The sequence below is a fragment of the Trichosurus vulpecula genome, chromosome 6, assembly GCF_011100635.1.
Source record: "Trichosurus vulpecula isolate mTriVul1 chromosome 6, mTriVul1.pri, whole genome shotgun sequence".
In the NCBI taxonomy this organism is placed as follows: domain Eukaryota; kingdom Metazoa; phylum Chordata; class Mammalia; order Diprotodontia; family Phalangeridae; genus Trichosurus; species Trichosurus vulpecula.
This window is the reverse complement of record NC_050578.1, coordinates 269,266,877-269,292,662: the sequence shown is the minus strand read 5'-3', so window position 1 is coordinate 269,292,662 and position 25,786 is coordinate 269,266,877. Positions and strand designations below refer to the sequence as shown.

The 25,786-nt window shown below is 37.0% G+C and overlaps 1 protein-coding gene across 1 annotated transcript; it reads right to left on the bottom strand.

Annotated features, from left to right (window-relative positions):
• Window positions 1-1,527: 1,527 nt before the first annotated feature.
• Window positions 1,528-15,802, bottom strand: LOC118855178 (olfactory receptor 9G4-like; the record flags this gene model as incomplete). Its single annotated transcript, XM_036765270.1, has 3 exons — window positions 15,796-15,802; window positions 9,971-10,908; window positions 1,528-1,545 (listed from the first exon to the last, which is right to left on the bottom strand). Coding segments are annotated over exons 1-3 (963 nt in total), but the record flags the coding sequence as incomplete, so codon positions are not given.
• Window positions 15,803-25,786: the final 9,984 nt, after the last annotated feature.

Here is a 25,786-nt window from a genome sequence, read left to right as displayed (position 1 = left end):
TCTTATGTATGTTTTTTTATGGATATATATATATATATATATATATATATATATATATACACATATATAAGTCATTCTTGTGAATGGTACAACTATTATGACAAATGAAAGGGATATACATAGGTTGTGAATGCCTGTATAAATTCACCGATGTAAAGATATAAAAAATAAATAAGAGATATAAAGGGAGGGCTATGAGGGAAGTGGTAAGGAGGTAGTAGAAAAGGGTAAATTACACCAAAGGAAGTGGCACAAAAACATATTATAGTAGAGGGAAAGAAGGGAGGGAGAAGAGCAGTATTTGAGCTTCACTGTCATCTGATCTAGTTCAAGAAGGGAATAACATACTCTGATAAGTTTAGAAATCTAACTTGTCCTACGGGAAGTGGGAGGGAAAGGGGGGAAAAAGGGAGGGGGGAGGGCAGAAGGAAGAGGAGAAGTAGCAAGTGGGTAACGGTAAGATAAGGGAGGGGAATAAAGAGGGAGGGTTAACCGAGGAAAGCGGTGGTCAAAAGCAAAACTTTGTTGAGGAGGAGAAGGGGAAAGGGAGAAATAAAAGCATAAACAGGGGGAATTAGGATGGAGAAAAAGACACAGATAGAAATCATAACCCTGAACGTGCAGGGGATGAACATTCTCACAAAACAGAAGCAGATAGCAGAATGGATTAAAAACCATAATCCTACAATATGCTGTTTACAAGAAACGCATCTGAAACAGGGGGATACACATAGGGTTAAGGTAAAAGGCTGGAGTAAAATATATTGTGCCTCAGCTAAAGTAAAAAAAGCAGGTGTAGCAATCCTAATCTCAGACAAAGCAAAAGTAAAGATAGATCTAATTAAAAGAGATAAGGAAGGACATTATATCCTGCTAAAAGGCACCATAAACAATGAAGCAATATCATTGCTTAACATATATGCACCAAGTGGTAAGGCATACAAATTGTTAGAGGAGAGGTTAAGGGAGTTACAGGAAGAAATAGACAGCAAAACTATAATATTGGGAGACCTCAACCTCCCCCTTTCTGAACTTGATAAATCTAACCTCAAAATAAATAAGAAAAAAGTTAAGGAGGTAAACAGAATTTTAGAAAAGGCACATATGATAGACCTCTGGAGAAAAGTGAATGGGGATAAAAAGGAATATACTTTCTTCTCAAAAGTACATGGCACATACTCAAAAATTGACCATGTACTAGGGCATAAAAATCTCACAATCCAGTGCAGAAAAGCAGAAGTAGTCAATGCATCCTTTTCAGATCATGATGCAATAAGAATCATTTTTAATAAAGTACCATGGAAAAATAAGCTAAAAACTAATTGGAAACTAAATAATTTAATTCTAAAGAGTGAGTGGGCCAAAGAAGAAATCAGAGAAACAATTAATAATTTCATTCAAGAGAATGACAATAATAAAACAACATACCAAAACTTATGGGATGCAGCAAAAGCAGTTCTTAGGGGGAGTTTTATATCTCTAAATGCCTACATGAATAAAATAGGGAAAGAGGAGATAAATGATCTGGGCATACAGCTGAAAAAGCTAGAAAAAGAGCAAATTGAAAACCCCCAATTAAATACCAAATTAGAAATACTGAAAATCAAAGGAGAGATTAATAAAATTGAAACCAAGAAAACTATTGAATTAATAAATAAAACAAAGAGCTGGTTTTATGAAAAAACCAATAAAATTGACAAACCTTTGGCCAATTTGATTAAAAAAAAGAAAGAAGAAAATCAAATTACCAGTATCAAAAATGAAAAGGGTGAGTTCACCTGTAATGAAGAGGAAATCAAAACAATAATTAGGAATTATTTTGCCCAACTATATGCCCATAAATTTGACAACCTTAGAGATATGGATGAATATCTACAAAAACATAAACTGCCCAGACTAACAGAGAAGGAAGTGAAATTTCTTAATGACCCCATATCAGAAAGAGAAATTGAGCAGGCCATCAACGAACTCCCTAGGAAAAAAATCTCCAGGGCCAGATGGTTTTACATGTGAATTCTATCAAACATTTAAAGAACAACTAATTCCAATACTTTGTAGACTATTTGGGAAAATAGGTGAAGAAGGAGTCCTACCAAATTCTTTTTATGACACAAATATGGTACTAATACCCAAACCAGGTAGAGTTAAAACAGAGAAAGAAAATTACAGACCAATTTCTCTAATGAATATTGATGCAAAAATTTTAAATAAAATATTAGCAAAAAGATTGCAGCAAGTCATTATGAGAATAATACACTATGACCAGGTAGGATTTATTCCAGGAATGCAAGGCTGGTTCAATATTAGGAAAACTATTAGCATAATTGATCATATCAACAACAAAACTAGCAGAAAAATTAGATTGGAGCAGTTGGAAGCTACTGACTTTTTGAGAAACCAAGGTTTTAAAAGAGAACCAAAGGAATGAAAAAAAATGGAAGGCAATGTGAAATATCTCATTGGCAAAACCACTCACATGGAGAATAGATTTTGGAGAGATAATTTAAAAATTATCTGAAAGCCATGATCAAAAAAAGAACGTAGACATAATCTTTCAAGAAGTTTTCCAGGAAAACTTGCCTGATATTCTAGAACCAGAGGGTGAAATAGAAATTGAAAGACTCCACTGATCACCTCTTGAAAAAGATCCCAAAAAGAAAATTCCTAGGAATATTGCCACCAAATTTCAGCATTTCCAGGTCAAGGAGATAATACTGCAAGCAGCCAGAAAGAAACAATTTGAGTATTATGGAAACACAATCAGGATAATACAAGATCTAGCACCTTCTATATTAAAGGATTGAAGGGCTTAGAATATGATATTTCACAGGTCAAAGGAGCTAGGATTAAAACCAAGAATCACCTACCCAGAAAAACCGAGTATAATGCTCCAAGGCAAAATATGGATTTTCAGTAAAATAAAGGACTTTCAAGCTTTCTCAGTGAAAAGACTAGAGCTGAATAGAAAACTTGACTTTCAAATACAAGAATCAAGAGAAGCATGAAAAGGCAAACAAGAAAGAGAATTCATAAAGGACTTACTAAAGTTGAACTGTTATGTGTACATTCGTACATGGAAAGATGATGTGTGTAAGTCTGGAGACATTTCTCATTATTAGGGGAGTTGAAGGGTATATAGACAGAGGGCACAGGATGAGTTGAATATAAAGGGATGATATCTAAAAAAATGAAATAAATTTAAGGGGTAGAGGGAAAAAGGGAGAGATAGAATGGGATAAATTATCTCACACAAAAGTGGCAAGAAAAGCAGTTCTGTTGGAAGGGAAGAGGGGGCAGGTGAGGGGGAATGAATGAATCATGCTCATCAGATTCAATTTGCAGAGGGAATAACATAACACTCAATAAGGGATCTTTCTTCACAGGAAAGTAATGGAAAGGGGATAAAAAGGGGGGATGTTAGAAGGGAGGGCAGATAGGGGGAGGAGGTAATCAAAAACAAACACTTTTGAAAAGGGACAGGGTCAAGGGAGAAAATTCAATAAAGGGGGATAGGTAAGGAAGGAGAAAAATATAGTTAGTCTTTCACAACATGAGTATTGTGCAAGGGTTATACATAAAGATATGCATGAGGCCTATGTTGAATTGCTTGCCTTCTTAGGGAGGGTCGGTGGGAAAGGAAGAGGGGACAGAATTTGGAACTCAAAGTTTTAAAAACAGATGTTCAAAAACAACAAAAAAAAAGTTTTTGTATGCAACTAGGAAATAAGATACACAGGCAATGGGGCTCAGAAATTTATCTTGCCCTACAAGAAGGGAAGGGAAAGGGGGATGGGAGGGGAGTGGGGTGAAAGAGGGGAGAGCTGACTGGGGAACGAGGCAATCAGAATATATGCCATCTTGGAATGGGGGGTAGAATGGGGAGAAAAACTGTAACTCAAAATCTTGTGGAAATCAATATTGAAAACTAAAATAGTATGGACTTTCAATAAAATAGAGGACTTTCAAGCTTTCTCAGTGAAAAGACCAGAACTGAATAGAAAATTTGACTTTCAAACACAAGAATCAAGAGAAGCATGAAAAGTTAATCAAGAAAAAGAACAAGAAAAAGAAATTGCAAGGGACTTACTAAACGTGAACTGTTTTGTTTACATTCCTACATGGAAAGATGATGTGTATGATTCATGAGACCTCAGTATTAGGGTAGCTGAAGGGAATATGCATACATATATGTTTATGTGTATATATATATATATATATATATATATATATATATATATATGTGTGTGTGTGTGTGTGTGTGTGTGTGTGAATGTTTATGTATGTATATATCTATGTGTGTATGTATATATATATATATATATATATATATATATATATATACAGAGAGAGAGAGAGAGAGAGGGGGGGGGAGAGAGGGAGAGAGCGGACACAGGGTGAGTTGAAGATGAAGGGAAGATATCTAAAAGAAACAAAATCAAATTAAGGGATGAGAGAGGAACATACTGAGAGAGGGAGATAAGGAGAGATAGAATGGGATGGATTATCTCCCATAAAGGTGGCAAGAAGAAGCAGTTCTGTGGGAGGAGGGGAGAGGGCAGATGAGGGGGGAATGAGTGAACATTGCTCTCATCAGATTTGGCCTAAGGAGGGAATACCATACATACCCAATTGGGAATCTTACCCCACAGGAAAGAAGAGGGAAGAAGATAAAAAAGGGGGGGTTTGATGGAGGAGAGGGCAGATAGGGGTGGAGGTAGTCAAAAACAAACACTTTGGAAAGGGGACAGGGTCAAGGGAGAAAATTCAATAAAGGGGGATGGGTTGGGAAGGAGCAAAATATAGTTAGTCTTTCACAACATGAGTATTGTGGAAGTGTTATACAGAATGAAACACATGTGGCCTATGTTGAATTGCTTGACTTCTAAGGGAGGGTGGGTGGGAAGGGAAGAGGGGAGAGAATTTGGAACTCAAAGTTTTAAAAACAGATGTTCAAAAACAAACAAAAATGTTTTTGCATGCGACAAGAAAGCTAAAATAGTAAATACAATTTAAAAAACCTTAAAAATAAATAAATGGAAAACAAAGCTATGCATCCCTTCACCCTATTCCATATGTATATGTCTTAATATTTATCCTCAGGGAGCTTAGGAAAAAAATGATTTGTATATGGTAGGATGGAATGAGGACAAAGAAGATGTCTAGACCAAATGCTATAAGAAATAAGAGTTAGTTCTAGAAGAAAAAAAAGAAATATTTTTGAAGTTGGAGATAATGAGAAAATGTAGTTCAGCCATCAGGAACAGCTTGTACAGATACACAGAGGATGGAGGGAGATAGGCAGAGGTTAAGGATCAGTCAGCATTCCTAATCTCGCTGAAATTTATAGTGGACAAAGATAAGGAATGCACAATTAGTGTGAAAAAAGTAAGTTGTAGGGAGAAAGCAGAGATTCTTGAAGTCTCAGTTGAGGAATTTTTATTTTATCCTAGAAGCCTTGAGGAAACAACAAAGAGTTTTAATCTGGGTAGTGACATGTTCAGATCTCTACCTTAGTAAAATTATTTTTGCAGTTGTAATACAAAGAATAGATGGGGCAGGCAGGAAAAAGGAAGCAGAAATATGAGTTAGGAACTAGGAAGGAAATTTTCAATTTATTTATACTTTAGATAGACTATGATAATAGGCTCCATGTTTAGGGGGGAAAAAGTTATAGATCTGTGAGGTGGGAAATGACAACATGATGAAAAATCCCACCATACCACTGAGCTCGTCACATTTAAAGAATCATACTACTGAGAGGTCTCAGATGTTTGAATTAAGTGTTTTCAAGTTATGGAGACTTTACAAAGTGGATGAACATGAACGGAGTTAAATGAATTTTCACTACTTAATAAAATAGACAATTTTTGTAGACTTTAGTTTAGAAATTGAACTGTGAAAATTTATATACTTTAATAAATGAGAATATAACATAATGGGGTTATATGTTGATAGATTATAAACCTGTGAAATTGTTCCTTCTATCAGCCAGAGAACTTACTGTCATGACTTTATAGTATATAAGTACAAGACTCACTTAGACAGATAAGGCATGGATAGATTATCAGATGGTTGGGGTGAAAGAAGTGTCCAAATTGAGGAGGTCTCAGGTCCATGGAAGTATCCAAGCTTGGATATATACATTAGTGTTTTCAAATAGTTGTGATCTTGTGGGTATGGGTATTTCTTCTTATCATTCACATTGAAATTCTTCTTTGCCTTGTCACTTGAAATGATTCTATCCATATTTTTCAGTATAGCTTACATAGCAGATAATTCCTTAGTATGTGAGGCTTGTTTGTTTGATTTTTACAAATGTGTGTCTTCCTACAATAGCATTTCTATCTATATCTATCTTTAAATCTTTGTGCATTTATTTATATATCCATCCATCTCAATGTGTATATCTATCTATCTATCTATCTATCTATCTATCTATCTATCTATCTATCTATCTATCTATGCATTCCTCTACCTGTCTTTCTCCTTCATCAAAGGAGTAAAAATTTTATTCATCTTCCTTTCTCCTCCAGCACCTTGAAAATGCCATTCCACAGAAAAGTTACACTTCCCGAGTCAGAGATTTAGTTGGTGTGGGAGCTTTGTCTATTGATGAAGATCACAGATCCCTCCTCAACCCTATCTCCAACCCAACCCCCTATGACTGGGAATCTGGTGTTTGAGGAATTTCTCTTGCTGAATAATCTATTGACCTTCCTCAAATCTGATTATGAGCCTCTCTGAACTTAGCTAGAGGGGTCCAAAGATTACCAACACTCTATGACCAAGCCTTTTGCAGCTTGGAAGGACCTATTATCACTTGTGCTCTAGAGGCATAGCCTTCAACATGCCAGGGTATCCTTCCCACCAACATCGAGTTTCAGAGGATGACTTTAGTGGAGAATAGTTATTATCTACATAACTGACACTTCTACAACAATTAAAACTTATAAAATATCCAAGTGATGAATAAGTGTTAGGAAAGGAGGAGAGTAAAGGAGGAAGGGAAGAAAGAAGGGAATAAGAATGGAAAGAATGGAGGGAGAGAGGGGAAACAAAAAAGAAAAAAGAGGGGAGAGAGGGAGGAAGGAGTGAAATTGAATAAAATTTAACTTTTGTTTAGTGACACTGGGGTCCTTATCAACATCAGTTATTGTGTTTTCCATATTGTAGTGAGGTAGATTAGATAGTTGCTCCTATATTATATCCATTCTTTTCGGGCTGCCATTGGACCAGGGATGGGGAACTGCCAGCCTTGAGGCCACATGTGGTCCTCTAGGTCCTCAAGTGCAGCCCTTTGACTCAATCCAAACTTAACAGAACAAATCCCCTTAATAAAAGAATTTGTGAGGTTCCTCACCCCTGCTAGACCTTTAGTAACAACTTCTCAGCGTATTTCCTTTCACACTCCCACTTCTCTGTACTACCTTTTATAAATTCCTGCTACTATTCTGTTGAAAGATGTGAAACAAGAGAATCAAGCTTGTAAGCTCCTGAATGTCTCTAGAATTAATAAATTGCATGTGTTTAAATGAATAGACTGATTAATAATAATAATAATGCCTCTAATTTATACAGTGCTTTAGTGTGTGCCAAATACTTTACATATTATCTTGTTTGTTCTTCACAACCATCTCATGAGGTAGGTGCTATAGTTAACTCCATTTTTCAGATGGGAAAACTGAGGCTGGAGGAGGTTAAGTTATTTCTCCAAGGTCACACATGATAAATGTCTAAGGCAGAATTTCAAAATTATGACCTCTGAAAGACCCAGTGATGGAAGTTCATAGCAGAGACTTTAGGACTCACAGCAGCCGAGCCCATGGAGTGAGCACATACCAAAGGAGTTTTAATTATTATATTGGAGAATAAATGAAATCATTGTCAAATAGTTCATTTTAAAAAAAGAATTTTATTAGGAACAAATGATGTTAAGCACTTGACCAAATAATTCATTAAATGGTTTGCCTTTTGTGAAATTATATGTATTTCAAAATGCACCATCCACCTCTGTTCACAGTATTCTCAATAGTCTCTCTCTCTCTCTCTCTCTCTCTCTCTCTCTCTCTCTCTCTCTCTCTCTTTCTCTCTCCTCATAAACCTTAGAACCCTCAATCTCCATTCCTTCCATGTATCTTCTCTCTCTGACAATGGGATGGATGATTTACCACTACAAGCTATGGAAAGTTCCTATGTTTTACTTTCATGTGATCAGAATAACAACTGGAACTTCAATATAATTATTTTAGAGAAATCCTTCTTGAGAATATGTCCTCATTATTGTTTCTCCTTCATTCTCAAATAACACCATGACATCAGGAAGATGATGCCATGACTTGTAATTGAATTACATTTGAGTGAGGGATGGCTGTGCAAAGTCACAAGTCTTGCTTATTTCTCCAGAGCAATCTGGGTCCAATGGCCAGATAAATCTACAGATGTACCTATAAATCAGGACAACTAGAGATGTCCCAGGATGCAGTGGAAGACCTTGACCTTTTTAAGCTAAGTTCATTCCACTACCATTGCAGGACACCTATTACATACACACATACATACACACATATGCATGTGTGTATATGTATGTATGTATTTGTGTGTGTGTGTGTGTGTGTGTGTGTGTGTGTGTGTGTGTGTGTGTATAAAATCTCACAGAGTTTCCAAGAGCATTCAGAAGTTAAGTTATTTGTCAGGGTTACATGTATAGAAAGATTTGTCTTCATGGGAAAATCTGGGCACAATCTACCATAACACACTGCTGCCTTGGTTAGTATGGAGTTCACAGTGATCATAAAGTTTTGAACATGTGTGAAAGAAGAAAACATCAAGAAGAAGAGTTTCACAAACACTATGTTACATCTAAATTTTGTCACTGCTTAGATAAATACTTTTATAATTGAACTGAATTATAATATTAAGTTTTGGAACTTATCAGGACTTTGGAATTTATTTTAACACCCACTTTATATATTGTAACCAGAATGGACTTTGTTTTCTTTGAATGGCTCAGCTTACCTCATTGAGCTACCCTGGACACTGGGGCTTGCTCTTCCGGGGCAGAAAGCCCAGCGACCATGCCAGGAATCAGAGAACTTCCTGTGTGATGAGTCATGGGGCTGGTTGAGGGGAGGTGTGTTAACCTGGTCTACGCTAGGAGGAGGAGCCAAGTCAAGAACCAATCGGCCCTGGTCATTCAGGCGGCGCTTGATGATGTCCAAAATGCTATAACAGGTGAGAGAACAGCTTGAAGATCCTCTCTTCCTTTTCTGCTTGGAGCCAGAGATGCCTATAGCCGAAGCTGAGCTGCTGGTAGCAGAGCTGACTGGAAGCTAGTGGGTAATCTTCTTACCGTAGAGGGGAAGCATGTATACAATTTTGCCTTATACCATCTTGCTTTTCTGTGGCCCCCTGGTTACCCTTGTGAGGCGGAATTATTGGGCCTGGAAGCTTTTGATGAAAATATCAAAATGGGGATGCTGGTTTGTGGGCTTGTCACTGTGGAGTGTAAATACATGCTTTAGTTCTCCTGCCTTCTGCCTAGAGAATTCCTTATATCCTGCGGTTCCAGACCTTTTAGGCACATATTAGATTCTCTTTGAAATCATAAATTCTGCCTTCCTAATATGTATATATATATATATATATATATATATATATATATATATATATACATATATATGTAAAGAAATTAAGGCTAATAAAGTTATATTACTTTCCCTAGAATACTGGTAGTGTAGAGAGTAGAGCTCTATTCTCTTGTCTTCTAGTAAATGATTCTTCAGTGATATTTTGCTGCCCCTTTGCCTCTTGCAACTATTTCCTAAATTAACATAATGAATTATCATATTTTATTATTTGTAACAAAATACATGGAAACGCATGATTTATTTGTCCCTTATTTTAAGGATGTGATAAAAAATATCTTGGAAATCAATAAAAATCACCTGGGTACTTTTATTCTCTGTATTGCTTTCCTGAAAGCCTCCTTCACATCCTTGTTCCTAAAACTATAGATCATGGGATTCAGCAAGGGATTCACCACTGTGTAGAACACAGCAGCCAACTTGTCCTTCTCCAGGGAATAGGTGGAGCTGGGTCTTGAGTACATGAAGAGGAGGGACCCATAGAAAAGCATGACAGAGATCATGTGGGAAGCACAAGTGGAGAATGCCTTCCTCCTCCCTGAAGCTGAGCGGATCCGAAGGATGGCCAGGATGATATTGAAGTAGGATGTCAGGATGGCTAGTATGCTAGACAAAACTGTGAAACCATTCATTCCCAGGAGCACCTTCTCATAGACCTGTGTATCAGTGCAGGACATCTTTACCAGGGGTAGTGCATCACAGAGGAAGTGATCAATAATGTTTTTCCCACAAAATTTTAAGCGAAATGTGTTAGCAGTGTGGGCTATGGCATTCAAGAACCCACCTATATAGGACCCAGCAACCAGGCCAACACAGACGGACCTGGACATGGCAGCTGAATAGAGAAGGGGGTTGCAGATTGCTACATAACGGTCATAGGCCATAGCAGCAAGGAGGTAACCCTCAGTATAAACCACAGTACAGGAAAAGAAAAATTGGGCACCACATCCTGCTAAGGACATACGTTTGTCCTCTGAAATGCAGGTGGCCAGGATTTTGGGGGTGTACACAGATATGTACCAGAAATCTAAGAATGACAGACTCCCAATGAAAAAATACATTGGGGTATGCAAACGGGAGTCAATTCTGATTAAGATAACTAGAGTCATGTTCCCTGCCAATGTAACCAAATAAAGAGCCAAAAAAGTTGTGAAGATTACCAGTTGCATCTGTGGGTCAGCTGAGAAGCCAATTAAGATGAATTCAGTCAAGGTGGTCTGATTCCCCACTTCCACAGACATAGTGGTGGCAACGCGAGAGAATACTAGAACCATAAAAGATATATAGAGAATTTATTAGTTAATGCGATTTAGATGTGCAGTGATCCCAGGAGGCAGATTGCTGGCACAGAGAATAGAGCTCTATACTCGAAGCAGCAAATTACTGAATTCACATTCTGCCTTAGGTGCTTCTCATCTGTGTGACTCCGGGCTCATCACTTAACCTCTATGTCCCTCAGATTCCTCATCTGTAAAAACAGCATAGTAACAGCACCCATCTGATAGGATTATTGTGTAGCTCAGATGAGATGAAACATGGAAAGTTCCCCTTACAACCTAAAGCAACATTTAAATGGTATCTAACTGCTATCTAGATTTTTCCCATCATTTCATGGACGGGGAACCCGGATATCCTAAAATTTCAGATCTCGAAGACACTTAGAATATGGAACAGAGACTATTAGATCTATGTGTAGAATATTGTGTGTGTGAATTAGAAAAGGCTTTGGAGTATAACACAGAATGCCAGAGAGATGTAGGTGCTTGGATATCATGTATTCAAGCATTCTCATTTTATACATCATAGAATCATGGTTGAAAAGCTGAAAACGCCCTTAAAAATCTTTTCTTTTCTTTCTTTTTTTATATTTTTAATGCTAAGCTCATATACAAAATAAGAAAACAAACCAAACAAAATTAAATACTAATATAGCACAAAATAAGAAAAGAAAAAAAAAACACATTACGATGTGAAGAGCAGAACACGAGAAAGGATTCAAAATATACAGAAATAAGTTTCCATTTCAAGAAACCCTATATAATAAATACTACACATTGTGTTCAGGTCTCTATCTTTTCTTTTCTTCCTTGTAAGTTTTCTTTTGTTCTCTGCATTGCAAGTGTAACTTTTTTCTTATCCCTCCCTTTTTCCCCTTACCCAGAAGGCTACAATTAATGTATCCACATACCTGCATGTGTATGTATGTATGTATGTATGTATGTATGTATGTGTATATATATGTATGTATGTATGTATGTATGTATGTATGTATATACACGTACATATGCACAAATATGAAGGAAGAGATTTTCCACACTCAGTAAAATGGAGAAGTGTAATATGGTCTTACATAGATGCATATGAATGTATATGTCTCAATATGATATTTAAGTATGTGCATGTATAAGTATATGAATGTATATATGTATATGTACATGTGTGAGGCTCAAATGTGTGTGTGTGTATATAATATATGTTCATATGCTCAAGAGCATATATGCACATAGGTGTATACACATGTGCATACATATGTACACACATGTGCATATATACACACATATGTGTGGTTCAAATAGATGCAGCATATAAGTTCATGTGCCCATGTGCATATATGTACACATGTACATTCACATACACATATATGCATATACATACATATTTATGCATGTGTTATCATAATACACATGTGCACACAAAGATATACGTATGTGCATATACATGCATATATCCATTCATACACTTATACATGAACATACTTAAATATCGATAACCATAGTCATATATAAACATATACATTCATATTCATCTATGTAAGACCACACTACACTTATTTATTCTCCGTTTCTCTGAGAGTGGATAATCTCTTACTTTGTAATTCAATGTCTTTCCATATTTTTCCAAGTCCACCAACTCATTATTTTACACATCAAAGCAATATTCTGACCTTACACTCTCTAGTTGTTTCAAATAATCTGAAACAATGTTGATAAATATGGCTGACACATATTGTAGCTTTCCTATTTTTCTCTTTTGATTAAATCTATTTAGTTTTTACTTTGTCCAAGTTCATCATTACCATCCTGGCTCTTTTACCATAGACAAATTCTATTCCTGATATTCTTTTTAGGTTTGTGCGTATCTCTTATTTTCTATCTCTCTGATTCCTCTACTTTGCCTCTATCCCCTACCATGCCCTCCCATTGCTTAAGCCTTTCATTTGTAAAAGGTAAATATACTCTTTTTAGGTGTTCCTACATGGTTTTACCTCAGGTATACTCCAGTCCATTTCTCTTCTTGATCTGTTCTCCATATCAGTTCTTTTTCTTTTGAGACATTTCACATTGTATTCTATTTTTATTCTTTTTACTTGGTTTTATTGTTCCCTGATCTCTTATAACTACATTGCCTTCCCCTTATCCAATTCTGATTTCCAAGGAGTTATTTTCTTCCTAAAGATTCTAGATCTCCTTTTCCAATTGGTTGACTTTCTTTTCACACTTTTCTTCTTTTTTCTTGTATTGTTCTTATTTTTTTTAGTTTTTCCTCAACCTCTTTCATTTGATTTTAAAGTCTTTTTAATGGTTCTCTTCATTTCTAACTCTCTCATTTCATAGATGAGACAACTATGGCCCAGAAAGTTGAAATAACTTTTTTTGTGGTCATATAGGTTAGTAGCAGTAAGCATCATGGATGAGATATGATGTCACATTCTGTGAATCTGGAGCCAGTGTCTTTTCCACTCTGGCATACAGGATATACTGAAGATACAGTGAGGAGAAATGACTGTATTACTGTCTATTAATCATTTAATTAATCAATTACTAAATCAATTATTCAACAAACATTTTTCAATTGCTAATTACATGACTGGTGCTGTCTTACATGCTGGAGCTACAGAGTAAAAGGAAAATACAAACCAGGTTTTTGCCCTGAATTGCTTACATTGCTAATGGGAGAAATAACAGAAAATTCATCCATACAAAATAAATACAGAGCAGATGCAAAGTAGATTTGGAAGAAAACTCAGTGTTGGCTAAAAGGACTGAGAAAGCTCATGCAAGAGGGAGTATTTGAGCTGAGTATTGAAAGAAACTTTTTTTGTTCCTTAAGAGCTGGAAGTGAGGAGAGAAAGTACACTGCACATATGGGGGACAGGCAGTGAAAGAAACAAAAAAGTGGAAGACAAGAGTGTAAAAAGTATGCCAAGATAGCTAGGTTTTAGATTATGTGGGATGAATATGCTAAGGGAGTGGAAAGATAATAATAGGCCACATTATGAAGTGCTTTTAATTCCATACGGAAGACATTATATTGGATCATAGAAGTAATTGGAAGCATTGGGGTTTGTTAAGTAAGGTATTGACATGATCAAACCTGACTGTTAGGACAAACACTTTAGCAACAGTATGGAAGATGGATCTGAGAGGGTGAGGATTGAGAGACATGAACCAGGACAATCACTTAGGAGAAAAACAGCAGCAATATTACGATAAATCAGAAAATTGATATTAAGTGATTTAAAAAATTGTAGTGTGTAAATAACAATTTAAGGTTGGGAGAGCACTTGTCTTCATAATCCTGTCAGAACTGGTAGAGCTACAATTAGAATTCCCATATGTAAGAAAGGAAAGCTGAAAAATGTTACTTACCATCGTCGCATAATACAGGAACAGTATATTATTATTAAAGATGCAGTCTACTGTAGTAGAAAGAGCACTTGATTTGAAGGGATGAGACCTCATTTTAAATCCTGACTCTGGTACTACCAAGGTGAGTTAGGATATGTTATTTAACATCTTTGGGACTCATTCCTTAACTGTAAAATGAAGAGGTAGGACTGAGCAACCTCTATGTTCCCTGCCATTGATTTACTGATGATCTTATTATGCTATGAACCCTGGTTCTGCTATTTTCTACTCGTGTAGTCTTGGGAAAGGTCCTTCCTAATCTCTCTGACATTCAGTTTCTTCATCTCTAAAATAAAATGTAACGCAAAATCATCTCAAAGTTCTCTCCTACTCTAAAATCTTTGATACATTAGATACCGCTCACTTTGTGCCAACATAGCAATTTCTACTTCCAGCCACTTACCTTCAGTCTGGCAATGGACAGCTTGTGGGAAAAGTCAGTTTGTTTCTTGCTCTTCAGCTCTGATATGCATTCTGTTGGACTCAGGCATATCTCCTATTGCTTCCTTTGGGACCTCTCCTACATCATCTCTCAGAAATCCGCACTTCATTCTCCAGAGAATCAATTAGAGTTTTCCAGAGTTAAGGGATGACATGTTAATTGGAAACAAAGAAAATATGTCATATTTTGTTCAAAGTATGCTTTTCCTTTGTGAATATCCTTGTTTATACTAATGTTGAGAAGAAAGATTCCCTGAAGGTACTCCTGGATGTCCATCGTCTGAATCAGTAGAAAGTTCCACATGGTACAGTGCATGAGGGAAGGGGATGAAAATCCCTGAATTGGAAGACAAATGACCTAGGCTCAAATCCTAGACCTAGGCCTTCAAGGTATTCACTATGTGACCTTGGACAAAGTACTTAAGCTTTCAAATCCTGTTTCCTCATCCGTAAGATGAGATTGGACCAGCTGACCTGAATGTCCCACAGTCTAGGAAATTATGAGAACAAAATCTGAATTCTTTTTTTCACATTGAAAGACCTTGTACCATCTGGTACAAAAATAATTTGATCTGTGCCATCTGTTTGGTATACATATCTTTCTAGGGTGCCTTTCTAAAGCTATCATTCATTATGGCCCCTCTGGATACTAGTCAAAGAGGATAATCAATTTGATCCCAAACAAACATACTATGGACTCTTTTTAGCATTTATATCATTGCTTATTATGTTTTATCTTCCTGTAATGCAAACCCACTGCTCCCTTCCCTTTTTCATTTTGCCCTTATAACTCCTCTCTATGCCTGTCAAAATTTTACCTATCTATCAAGAATTGGTTCATGTCCATTCATCCAAGAATGCTTCATTGTTGACCTCAACTAGAAATTAATGAAACTGATTTGATTCCTCTTCTCTTCTGGCTCTTAGCCTATTCTGACTTGTATTCTAAGCTTTACATCATTTTGATTCATACCACTTCATTTGATTTCTAATCTGTCCTTTTGCTCTCATGGTGGTTTTACCTTCCATTTGTCGTCATATTGGGGCTATTCTGCTGTTGTGGAAGAGTGCAAGCCTGAGAGCCATAGGATCATGGTTAAAGAATACTAATGGACCTTGGAGGTCATCAAGTTCAACACCCTCATTTTACAGGCAAGGAAACTGAGGCACTGATCAATAAGGGGCTTGCTTAGAGTTGGTATCATTGGATTTGAATCCCTATTCAAACATTAACATTATGGCATTTGGAAATGTACTTAATCTCTCAGAATCTATTTACTCTTCTATAAAATGGAAATCATATTTTCATGACCTACCAAAGAAGGTTGTTTTTGTGTAATGAAGTTGTAAAAACTTCAAAGTGTAAAATAAATGTGAGCTATTATTATTGTTCTATTGTAGTCCTACCATGATGTCTTGTTGTAGTATGGAAGGAATTTTAGATTTTCAAATAATAAAAGAGTGTAAGGTAGATTTTGGCCAATTTCACAGAGCTGGAAAGGTTGGGTCTAGTGACACACTTTCTATTTGTCGTCTGAAGATTAGCTCACCAAAGTTTTGAGAGATCTCGACTGATTGATGATTGATTTTTCATTGGCATTACTATTGCAACAATTTTTGATTTTCTTTACCATAGATGGGATGCAATTGCAGGTCATTGAATCATTATTGTCATTATGCACTCTCCTTGTGAAAATCTTGATATTCAATGCCGTTCTTCCTAGACCTGACACCCAAGAAATGAAATGCAATCTACCTTTTTAGCTGTCTTGAATATTAATGCCCTTCTTTCTCTATATTCCAGGTAAATTACACCTTTAGCTATTTCCTGATCTCAGTCTGTGATCTTCCAATACTATACACTTGCACAAGTGATTCTATGTAGATGGAATTCACTCATCTCAAATGCCTCTACCAACGAGAATCTTTAATTTCCTTCAAAGGTTACTTCAGATGTTTGCTATTCCATAATCTCTTCCTTGGTCCCTCAGCTAATTCCTTTCACTCTGCAAGTTTTCGTAGAATGGTTTGTCTGGATCTTTGCCCCTTAATATTTTACCTTGTAGCAACTTTCTTTGTGTACCCTGTGTATTTCCTACTTTTAGACTGTAAGTCTCTTGAAGTCAAGGATATTGCATGTATGTGTTTTTTGTTCGTGTATCTCCAGTTCTCATGTACAATGTTCAATCCTTTGTGTTAATATGCTAATGATAAACTGTGGGTTAAATGTTGGAAAATCACAATTTCCTAAAAATGAAATTTTCAAATATCTCAGCATATAAGGGAGAATTGTAATGTGGGCACCAGAAGTGTTAAATAGATTTCCATTGAAAACCTAAATGAAAAGAATGGGAGAGGACATAGCATCAAAGAAAAGCACAATCAGAAGAGAAAGATTTACAATGAAGTAAAAGCTAAAAACAACTAATTTTAGGATCACTGATTTCCAGTGAGAAGGAACCTCAGAGGCCATGTTGTACAACTCATTCATTTTTTTTGATGGTCAAAATAAGGTCTAATAAGATAAAGACATTTATCAGTTGACCTGAGTTCTGCATGGGAATCCATGAAATTCAAAGAGACCTACAGGAACTCCAGCACACACACACTCAATCTCTGTTAGATTATAGGCTTCTTGAGGGAAGGGCTGTCTTTTGACTCTCTTTGTATTTCCAGAACTTATGATACTGACTGGCACACTTAATAAATTTTTATTGATGGGTGGATTGATTAATCTACAGAGGACTTATGGAAAATAATTTTTAAAAAGAATTCCTCAGTAATAGGAGGGATGCCACATTAATTTTCTCAGTCATACAACTGAGTCTTGGCATATTTCCCAGCACTCAGCACAGAGCCTTCCATTCCATAAATTTGGTTAATAAATTTATTGAATTGAATGGAATAGGCTTTTATGGAACCATACACTCTTTCTGTGTATGTTCCCATAATACAGAGTCATGCTGGTCACCTTGAATCATTTTACTGCCCATTTCAGAAGATAGGAAATGTTTTGATGGCTTGGAGAACAAAAAAATCTGTTATTTATAAGGGTATTGTTTATCTGGCTACTTGACTTCTGCATTCTAATTCAGTTACTCTTTGGACTAGATTGTGTCTGAGTTTCTTTTCAATTTTGAAGTTTTATGATTCTGTGAATAGCAATTAGAAAACAATATTAAATACATGAGACATTCCATCTGGTATTGCTCTCTCTCAGTTTTTCATCATTATAAAACAATATTTCACTGGTAGACTCATGGGGACTCAACAACATGACTTTCAGCTTCCTTTTTTTATTAAGAAAACTTCCATCTCTAACCTGGTGTGTCAGTGAAGTTTCATCACTATCACTTCCCCTGGACTATCAACAGTCACATCCTTTACCTCAGGGAAATGAGAAGCAAAATAAATGCTATGGAAGGGGACAGGGTTGGCCAATGACTCCTCAGATATTAAAGAAAGAATTATTAACATTTTGATGACATGAACATCTTTGAAATTCTGAGGAATTCTATTGACCCTTTCTCACAATGAATGTGTGAGCTACGCCATACACAGTTGTCCAAGACAGACAAGTCATAATGGAGATGGACAAGTCATAGTGGAAAGTTCTGACAAAAATTTATCCACTGGAGAAGGAATTGGCTAAACACTCCAGTATCTTTGTCAAGAAAACTCCATGGACAATACCAAAGTGATAAATTGAAAATGACATGATCTCTTTGTTTTATATGGAATCGAGATAATGAATTTTGAGCCACATAATTTTTAGGCGCATACCTTTTCCAGAAAGTCTTAAATTTCAACATTTATATGGTTTTGAGGAAACACAGAAATGTAAGGGAGCCTATGATTATAAAGGTACTTCTACAAGTACGTTTTACTTTAAAGTTTTCTTACTTCAAGACTTCCTACTTTATGTTTTGGTGAGTTTGGCAATGTTGAAGATGCCGATTGCAACTCCTTTACGCAAAATAATGATCATTGAGAGTTGATGAATAATTAATTCATTCATCTGAACAGAAATAGACAAAATGCGCTAACCTAATTTTAGGCAATTCTAAGTTACTATATTGACTATAGCATAGTCAAGAACAACATGAATTACCTGGTGCACCTAGAGTAGAGATTAAAGTTAGTAGTGGCTCTGATCATTAATATTAACAAAACAATATAATTCATTTGCATTTCCTGCATTTGTAAATTGATGACTCCATGATTTGTCATTTTTATGTAATTGGAAACTGGCTAATGAAGGTTTAGCCTTTGCAGCATGCCTGGGATAGTCTTCCTGTTGACAATCTAAATGGAGATATGGTGGACCTGCTTCTGGTGATGCACAATGAGGGATCTCTGCCATAGCTGAAAGCATTGGGACATATTCTATGATTATATCATTTTGCCTTATTGAATAGAGGTGGAAATTCTGCAAATTGGCTGTTGCGTTGGAACTGAATATGAGTACAAAAAGTAGAAGCTGATGAACTTTCTTTTTCCATGGTTGATTTTGCATGAAGAAGGAGAATCATGAACCATCTGTTAAGGAAAATGAATATCATGTGGTTTGAACACAGCTTTTCCTTTTTTTCTGTTGTGTTTACTCTTTCCTGGTTTTCAGTTAGTAAGATTTGGAGAAAAAACAAAATTATAATCTCTGAAAGACCGAGTGATGGGAGTTCATAGCACAGACTTTAGTGCTCACAGCAGCCAAGTCCATGGAGTGAGTGCACGCCCAAGGAGTTACCTGCTGAGCCCATCACATCAATGGCTTGAGTTGACAGTTGACACTCAATAACCTGCCAGCAATGGAGTGACTGGCTGTTGTGAGTCCTCAGCCTCAACAACCAACTCAGCGGAGTCTGTTACCCCCCCAAGACCCAGGCCTTTGCCTAGCAAAGGGCCTGATCTCCCGGACAATGTATGGGGCAGGAGCCAAAGGTGTTGAGTGATTCCGTTTATTGTTTCAGCAAGCAGCATTTTTATATCTTTGGTTACATAGGCATTAGGGCAGCCCTGGTCCCACCTACTCTCCTCCCCTTCCCTTCCCGCCCTAACCCGAAGTTCCCTGTGGGCAGACAGTCCAGGAAAAGAACCAGAGGTTCCATGTACACTGGCAAGTGCAGACAGAGAGCCAGAAGTGCCATGCGGTCAAGCAGGTTTGGGCAAAGACCTGGAATTCCTATGGAGGCAACAAAGGCGAGACCCCTCCTCCTGGCTCCACCCATATCTCAGAGCCCTGAGTTTATCTCAGCAGACCCTGGGCGTGGAGGTCCGAGGAGGGCAGGGCTGGGCTCTAACTTGGCCCATAACGACTCTCCCTTTTTGTTTTTGGGCCAATGAATCAATGGCTGTATACAGGGCCCCAAAACATATTCGGCACTAAAGGAGTACAACATAGCAAAAAAGGCAAGGCCCCCACAATGGCCACAGTCTCTAAAACATGAGTAAGCCAATTGGGGGTTAAAAAGGTCTTAATATGACTCAAAAAGTCATCTATAACACTGTCAGGTTGTAAGGTCTCATGTGCTGCCCCTCCTTCCTCAGTGGCCAATTGTAACACCTGGGTAATTTCTGCTATAATGTTCTGATTATGGAATAAGGCTTAAACATAGCATTCATTATCCTAAGGACACAAGGTAGACAAAACGTATTATGACCAAACAAATAACATAAGATACTGTATGGAAAATAGTCAAGAATACATTAGGAAATGGGTAAATGTTTTGAAAATACCAATAAGTTTTTGAAACTATCAATAATCAATAATTGTTTTGCTAAACTATCAATATTCCACTCAATCAGCATTCCACTCAATGACTCCCCCTTTTTGTTTTTTGCTGACACCTCACCACTATAGGTACATCCGAATTTTTTCCTTTAACTATCCCCTTGTAAATAAACATGGGAAAGATTGATTGATGCATTGACAAATTAAAGGGGGCAGTCCCCTTTGTAAATACAGATACAGAAACTCAAAGGAAAACAATGATGCAATTGTCCCTTTAAGATTCAAAGTCTTTTCCTGTATAACTGTCCAGCAGGGAGCATCAAGGTCTTCTGGTCCCTGGCATTTGTTCCAGTCATCTCCAGGCCAGAGGCTTCTTCTTCTTCTCTTCTTGCAGGAACCAGCTTTCTGTCCATGCTCCTACAAGAGTAATCTTAGTAGAATTTTAAATTACCATTTCTAATCCTATAAGCCTGATCATTTTACAAATTCAAAATTGGAACCTTGACCAATTGTTCTATTTAAGAAATTCACATCAGAACCCAAATTCTTATACTTTACATTACTCATCATTAATTTTCCCCACCAGAGGGATGAGACTCCAGTATATACAAAAATACATTAAATAACCAATTTTCAACACAGTACATATAATGTCATAAACTTTTGTCATACCATATTTCTTTAATGGCATTTACAGAATAATAAACAAGCCATTCTTCTTTTAACTTTACTAATTGTAACAAAGCTTTAGACAAGCTTGATATTAACCAAATAGCAAAATAATATTCTCACAAGCCCTTGACCTAATTGTCTCCACACCATCACCTAACTTATACCTACACAAAAACACTGTTTCCAGTCCTATGGTAATCTAAGATGTCCCATAATTAATATAAATAGATTTTCACTATGCTTACAAAATCTTCTGATTGCAGAAATTTGCCACCAAGAGAGTAGGGACTTAGACTAAGGGGACCATATTTTTTTCCCAGCTTCCTGTCAACTCCAGGCAGAGGCCAAGTCAAACTGCAAGCTGCATTGAGTCAGGCTTAGACTGCCAGGTTTCAATTAAGGCATCAAGTCGAAGAGGTGCCACCTCAGCACAGGCTGAACAGTTGCCCTCTCAACTCTGCCAAGAAATCATACCTGCAGCTCATGATTGCCCTCTCACAGTGCTGCTGGCATCTTGGGTCAGCCTTCATTGATACTCACACCTGGAGTTAGACTCAGAAAAACAGTCAGTCAACAGCCCCAACAAGTCTCCGAGTGGCAAGTTCCAACTATCAGGACTATTGCCTAAGGAACATCCCTAAAGCCAGCTCCAAATAGCTTACATGCATTTCCTCCCTTGTTCATAAAATCTTCCCCTTAATATCATAAATTACTGCTCTAACACATTTGCATCAGTTTCTCCTCAATTTTCTATTCTTCTCTAATTATGCCTGATCTGAAAGAATTGAGCCATATAACTTTATGTTTATGTTTTAGAAGATGGAATGAATTCAAATCCACATTTAACATTTTCCATAAATATAAAAATATTCTGCAACTTCTCTCCTAAAGAGACTTACATAGAAATTCTTTTTCCTAAACTGAAGATGTCTCTGATTTAGTTCCAGTGATTAATTACACTATTTGTACCAGTCATTTCATTAAAACAAGATTTCACATATTTGCATTTATCCAATTTTCCCCTTAAAACCAACTTCTTTCACAATAGTAACAGATTCTGGCAGATAGCTTCCCTTTTGTCACTACTGGCTTATTTCTGATTACAGAGATTTGCCATAAAAAAGCATCATATCATCTCACCCAGAACTTCGATAACTCACAGAAAACTGCAACCAAATAGCTTACAGGTGGAAATTCAGTAGGCCTTCTGAAAATCATACAAAAAGAGTTTACAGAGCATTTTTCAAAAGTATTTTCCCTTCTTAAAAACAGTTTAAAATATATCCTGATATAAACAGGGATGGTCACTAAACTTTCATGAAGAAAATTATTTGGACAGCTCTAAAATGAAATGAGTCTCATTCTTAAAGCAAAATAACCTTTAAACATTTATATTCATTCAAATACAAATATAATTTTAAGAAATACAGAAACAATAAATTTCAGATGACATTAATTGCATTTCTAGGTTATCACATATAGGAATTGTTGATCCTGTGACTTCTGGTATTTCTATATTAATACATTAATATATAAATACATGCATAACATATATTAATACATTAATATCTTAAATATGCTTTATTAGGAATATTTGCCTGGCCATTAATGAACTTATAAAAGAAAAAAAAACTTTATTTGCACCCAGCTTTCTCCAAGCTTCACCTTATTCATTCCAATCCCTGACTCTAATTCTTCCACTTTTACAAAAGGGTTTGGATTAACAAAAAGCCTAAGGAATTTGAAAGAGATGAGCCATTTCCTTTCAAGCAAAAGGAGCAAGCTAAAACAATTTTAATTTCCCCTCCCTTCTGTCTACCTCAGCATGAGAAGAGAGGGATCCTTTTCACTTGGGCCGGGAAGTCCCTTTGAAAAACAAAAGAGCCTGCCTATGTTAGTTTTCCAGGTGGGGAGCTTCCTTGACCAACAGTAAGATTTAACATTTTAAACACAGTCATACCTTACATAGACAGAGCTTAATGATTATACAAATCAAAATCCTTCTTATAGTAAATACCTAGAGATTCAATAAAACCTTTCATCACTAACTACAGGTTACAAGTTTCTTTTAGTTTCATCTCCCCAGGTGGAGTGGGGGGAGGGGGTGGCCCAGAGCACATGGACCCTGAGCCATGTGGACTCAACTACAGTTTCTACCCCCACACCTAAATTCCTTTATACAAGTTTCTCTCTCCTTCCCTAATTTTTACCTTAACTCTTTTCTTTTTTTTTACCCTCTGTAGCTCCAATTTCAATCTTTCTTTTCCAATCTATCTTAAACATTTCAAGTAAATAAATTACATACTCACCCAGCTTTTCCTTTCCCCAGCTGGCTTATTTTTCACCTTAAAACTTAAAGATTATAAAAAAGTGAATATGAGCAGATTTGAAAGAGTCAGAAACTGCAAGCAGTCTGCGTGGGGCAAATTTCCGAGCTGAGAGAGTCTGAAAGGCCGGAAGCACGAACCTGTAGGCTCGGAGAGTGCTCGGTGCGGAGCCGCTCCAGACCAAGGCGGAAGCGGCCGGCCAGGAAATCGACGTGGGATACGGGCTGGGAGAAAGCTGGGTGCCCGAAACTGGTGGAGATCCCCAAGACTCCCAACACAGGACGGCAGTCTGTGGAAGCGACGAGAGGCAGCACAACACCACCGGGATACACTGACTCCAGAGGTTTGCAGCCCAAACGTATGAACCGTGGCTTCTTGAATTTCCGGGAGTTCTTAATGTCCAGGTAAACAGCTCTAATCCCTCCCCTCCCCACCCAGAGAATCCCTCGGGAAAAAAGAAAAAGAACGCTGGAACTGAGCAGAAAGTAGTGGGGCTTCAGTGGTCAAATAGCAGAAGTTCATTAGGCCCATAGGGGCAGAGTCGGCAGGGTCAAAGCCAGGAGCCCAGACATAACCTTGCTACCCCAGGGGAAGTACCAGATATCAGCTCAAAGAACAAACAGCTGAGACCATTGCTGCAAAGCAAGTGTTGGAGAGCACCCACAGGGAGTGAGACGCCAGGGAGCCAGACTCCTCCCCCACACCTCAGGAAACTGAAGGTTATAATACTAGACTCACAACCCCCAGAATAAGAAAGCTGGGACAGAAAGCCCTGAGGCCCAAAGCTAGAAATTCATGGTAAAGCCAGCAAAAGGCAAACCAACATGAAGAAGAATACAAAAAAAAAACGAAGACAATAGATTCTTTTTATGAAGGCAGGCAGGATCAACATACCAACATAGAAGAGGGTAGCAATGATACTGTAGATACATCAGATACCTCAAAAGGTAATATGAACTGGTCTCCAGCCCAAAAAGCACTGCTGGAAGAGCTAAAGGAGGATTTTAAAAACCAAATTAGGGAGCTAAAAGAAAATATGGAAAAAATGGAAAAAAAATTCACTGATGAAATCAAGTCCCTAAAGAATAAGATTGGTGAAAAGCATACTGAGATTCAGAATCTAGAGAGAGAAAAGGACACCCTGAGAGGCAAATTCAACCAACTGGAAAAGGAGACTCAAAAGCAAAATGTAAACACTAACTCATTAAAAATTAGACTTGAGCAAGTGGAAGCTAATGAATCTATGAGGCACCAAGAAGTAATAAAACAAAACGTAAAGAATGAAAAAAAATAGAAAAAAAGTGAAATATCTGATTGGCAAAACAACTGACCTGGAAAATAGATCCAGGAGAGACAATTTGAGAGTTATTGGTCTACTGGAAATCCACGATGAAAAAAAGAGCCTTGACAGTATCTTCGAAGAAATTATCAAAGACAACTGCCAAGAGGTCCTAGAACCAGAGGGTAAAATAGTCATTGAAAGAATTCACCGATCACCCCCTGAAAGAGATCCCAAACTGAAAACACCAAGAAATATTATAGCCAAATTTCAGAGCTATAAACTCAAGGAGAAAATACTGCAAGCAGCCAAAAAGAAGCAATTCAAATATCGTGGAACTACAGTCAGGATCACGCAGGATCTCTCAGCTTTCACATTAAAAGACAGGAGAAATTGGAATATGATATTCTGAAGGGCAAAGGAGCTGGGACTACAACCAAGGATCAACTACCCAGCAAAAGTAAGCATAATTTTCCAGGCAAGGTGATGGACATTCAATGAAATAAGGGAATTCCAGACCTTCCTGATGAAAAGGCCAGAACTCAATGGAAAATTTGATCTCCAAATACAAAACTCAAGAGAGACATAAAAAGGTAACCAGGGGAAAAATCCCCACAAACATTATTAACCAATAAGGGCAGGTTGTTTACATCTTTATGTGGGATTATATCATCTTATGTATGTTTTTTACGTATATATATACATATATATATATACATATATATATATATACATATATAAGTTATTCTTGTGAATGGTACAGCTATTATGACAAATGAAAGGAATATACATGGGTTGTGAATGCCTGTATAAATTAACTGATGTAAAGATAAAAAATATAAATAAGAGATATAAAGGCAGGGCTATGAGGGAAGCAGTAAGGAGGTAGTAGAAAAGGGTAAATTACACCAAGTGAAGTGGCACAAAAACATACTATAGTAGAGGGAGAGAAGGGAGGGAGAAGAGCAGTATTTGAGCTTTACTGTCATCTGATCTAGTTCAAG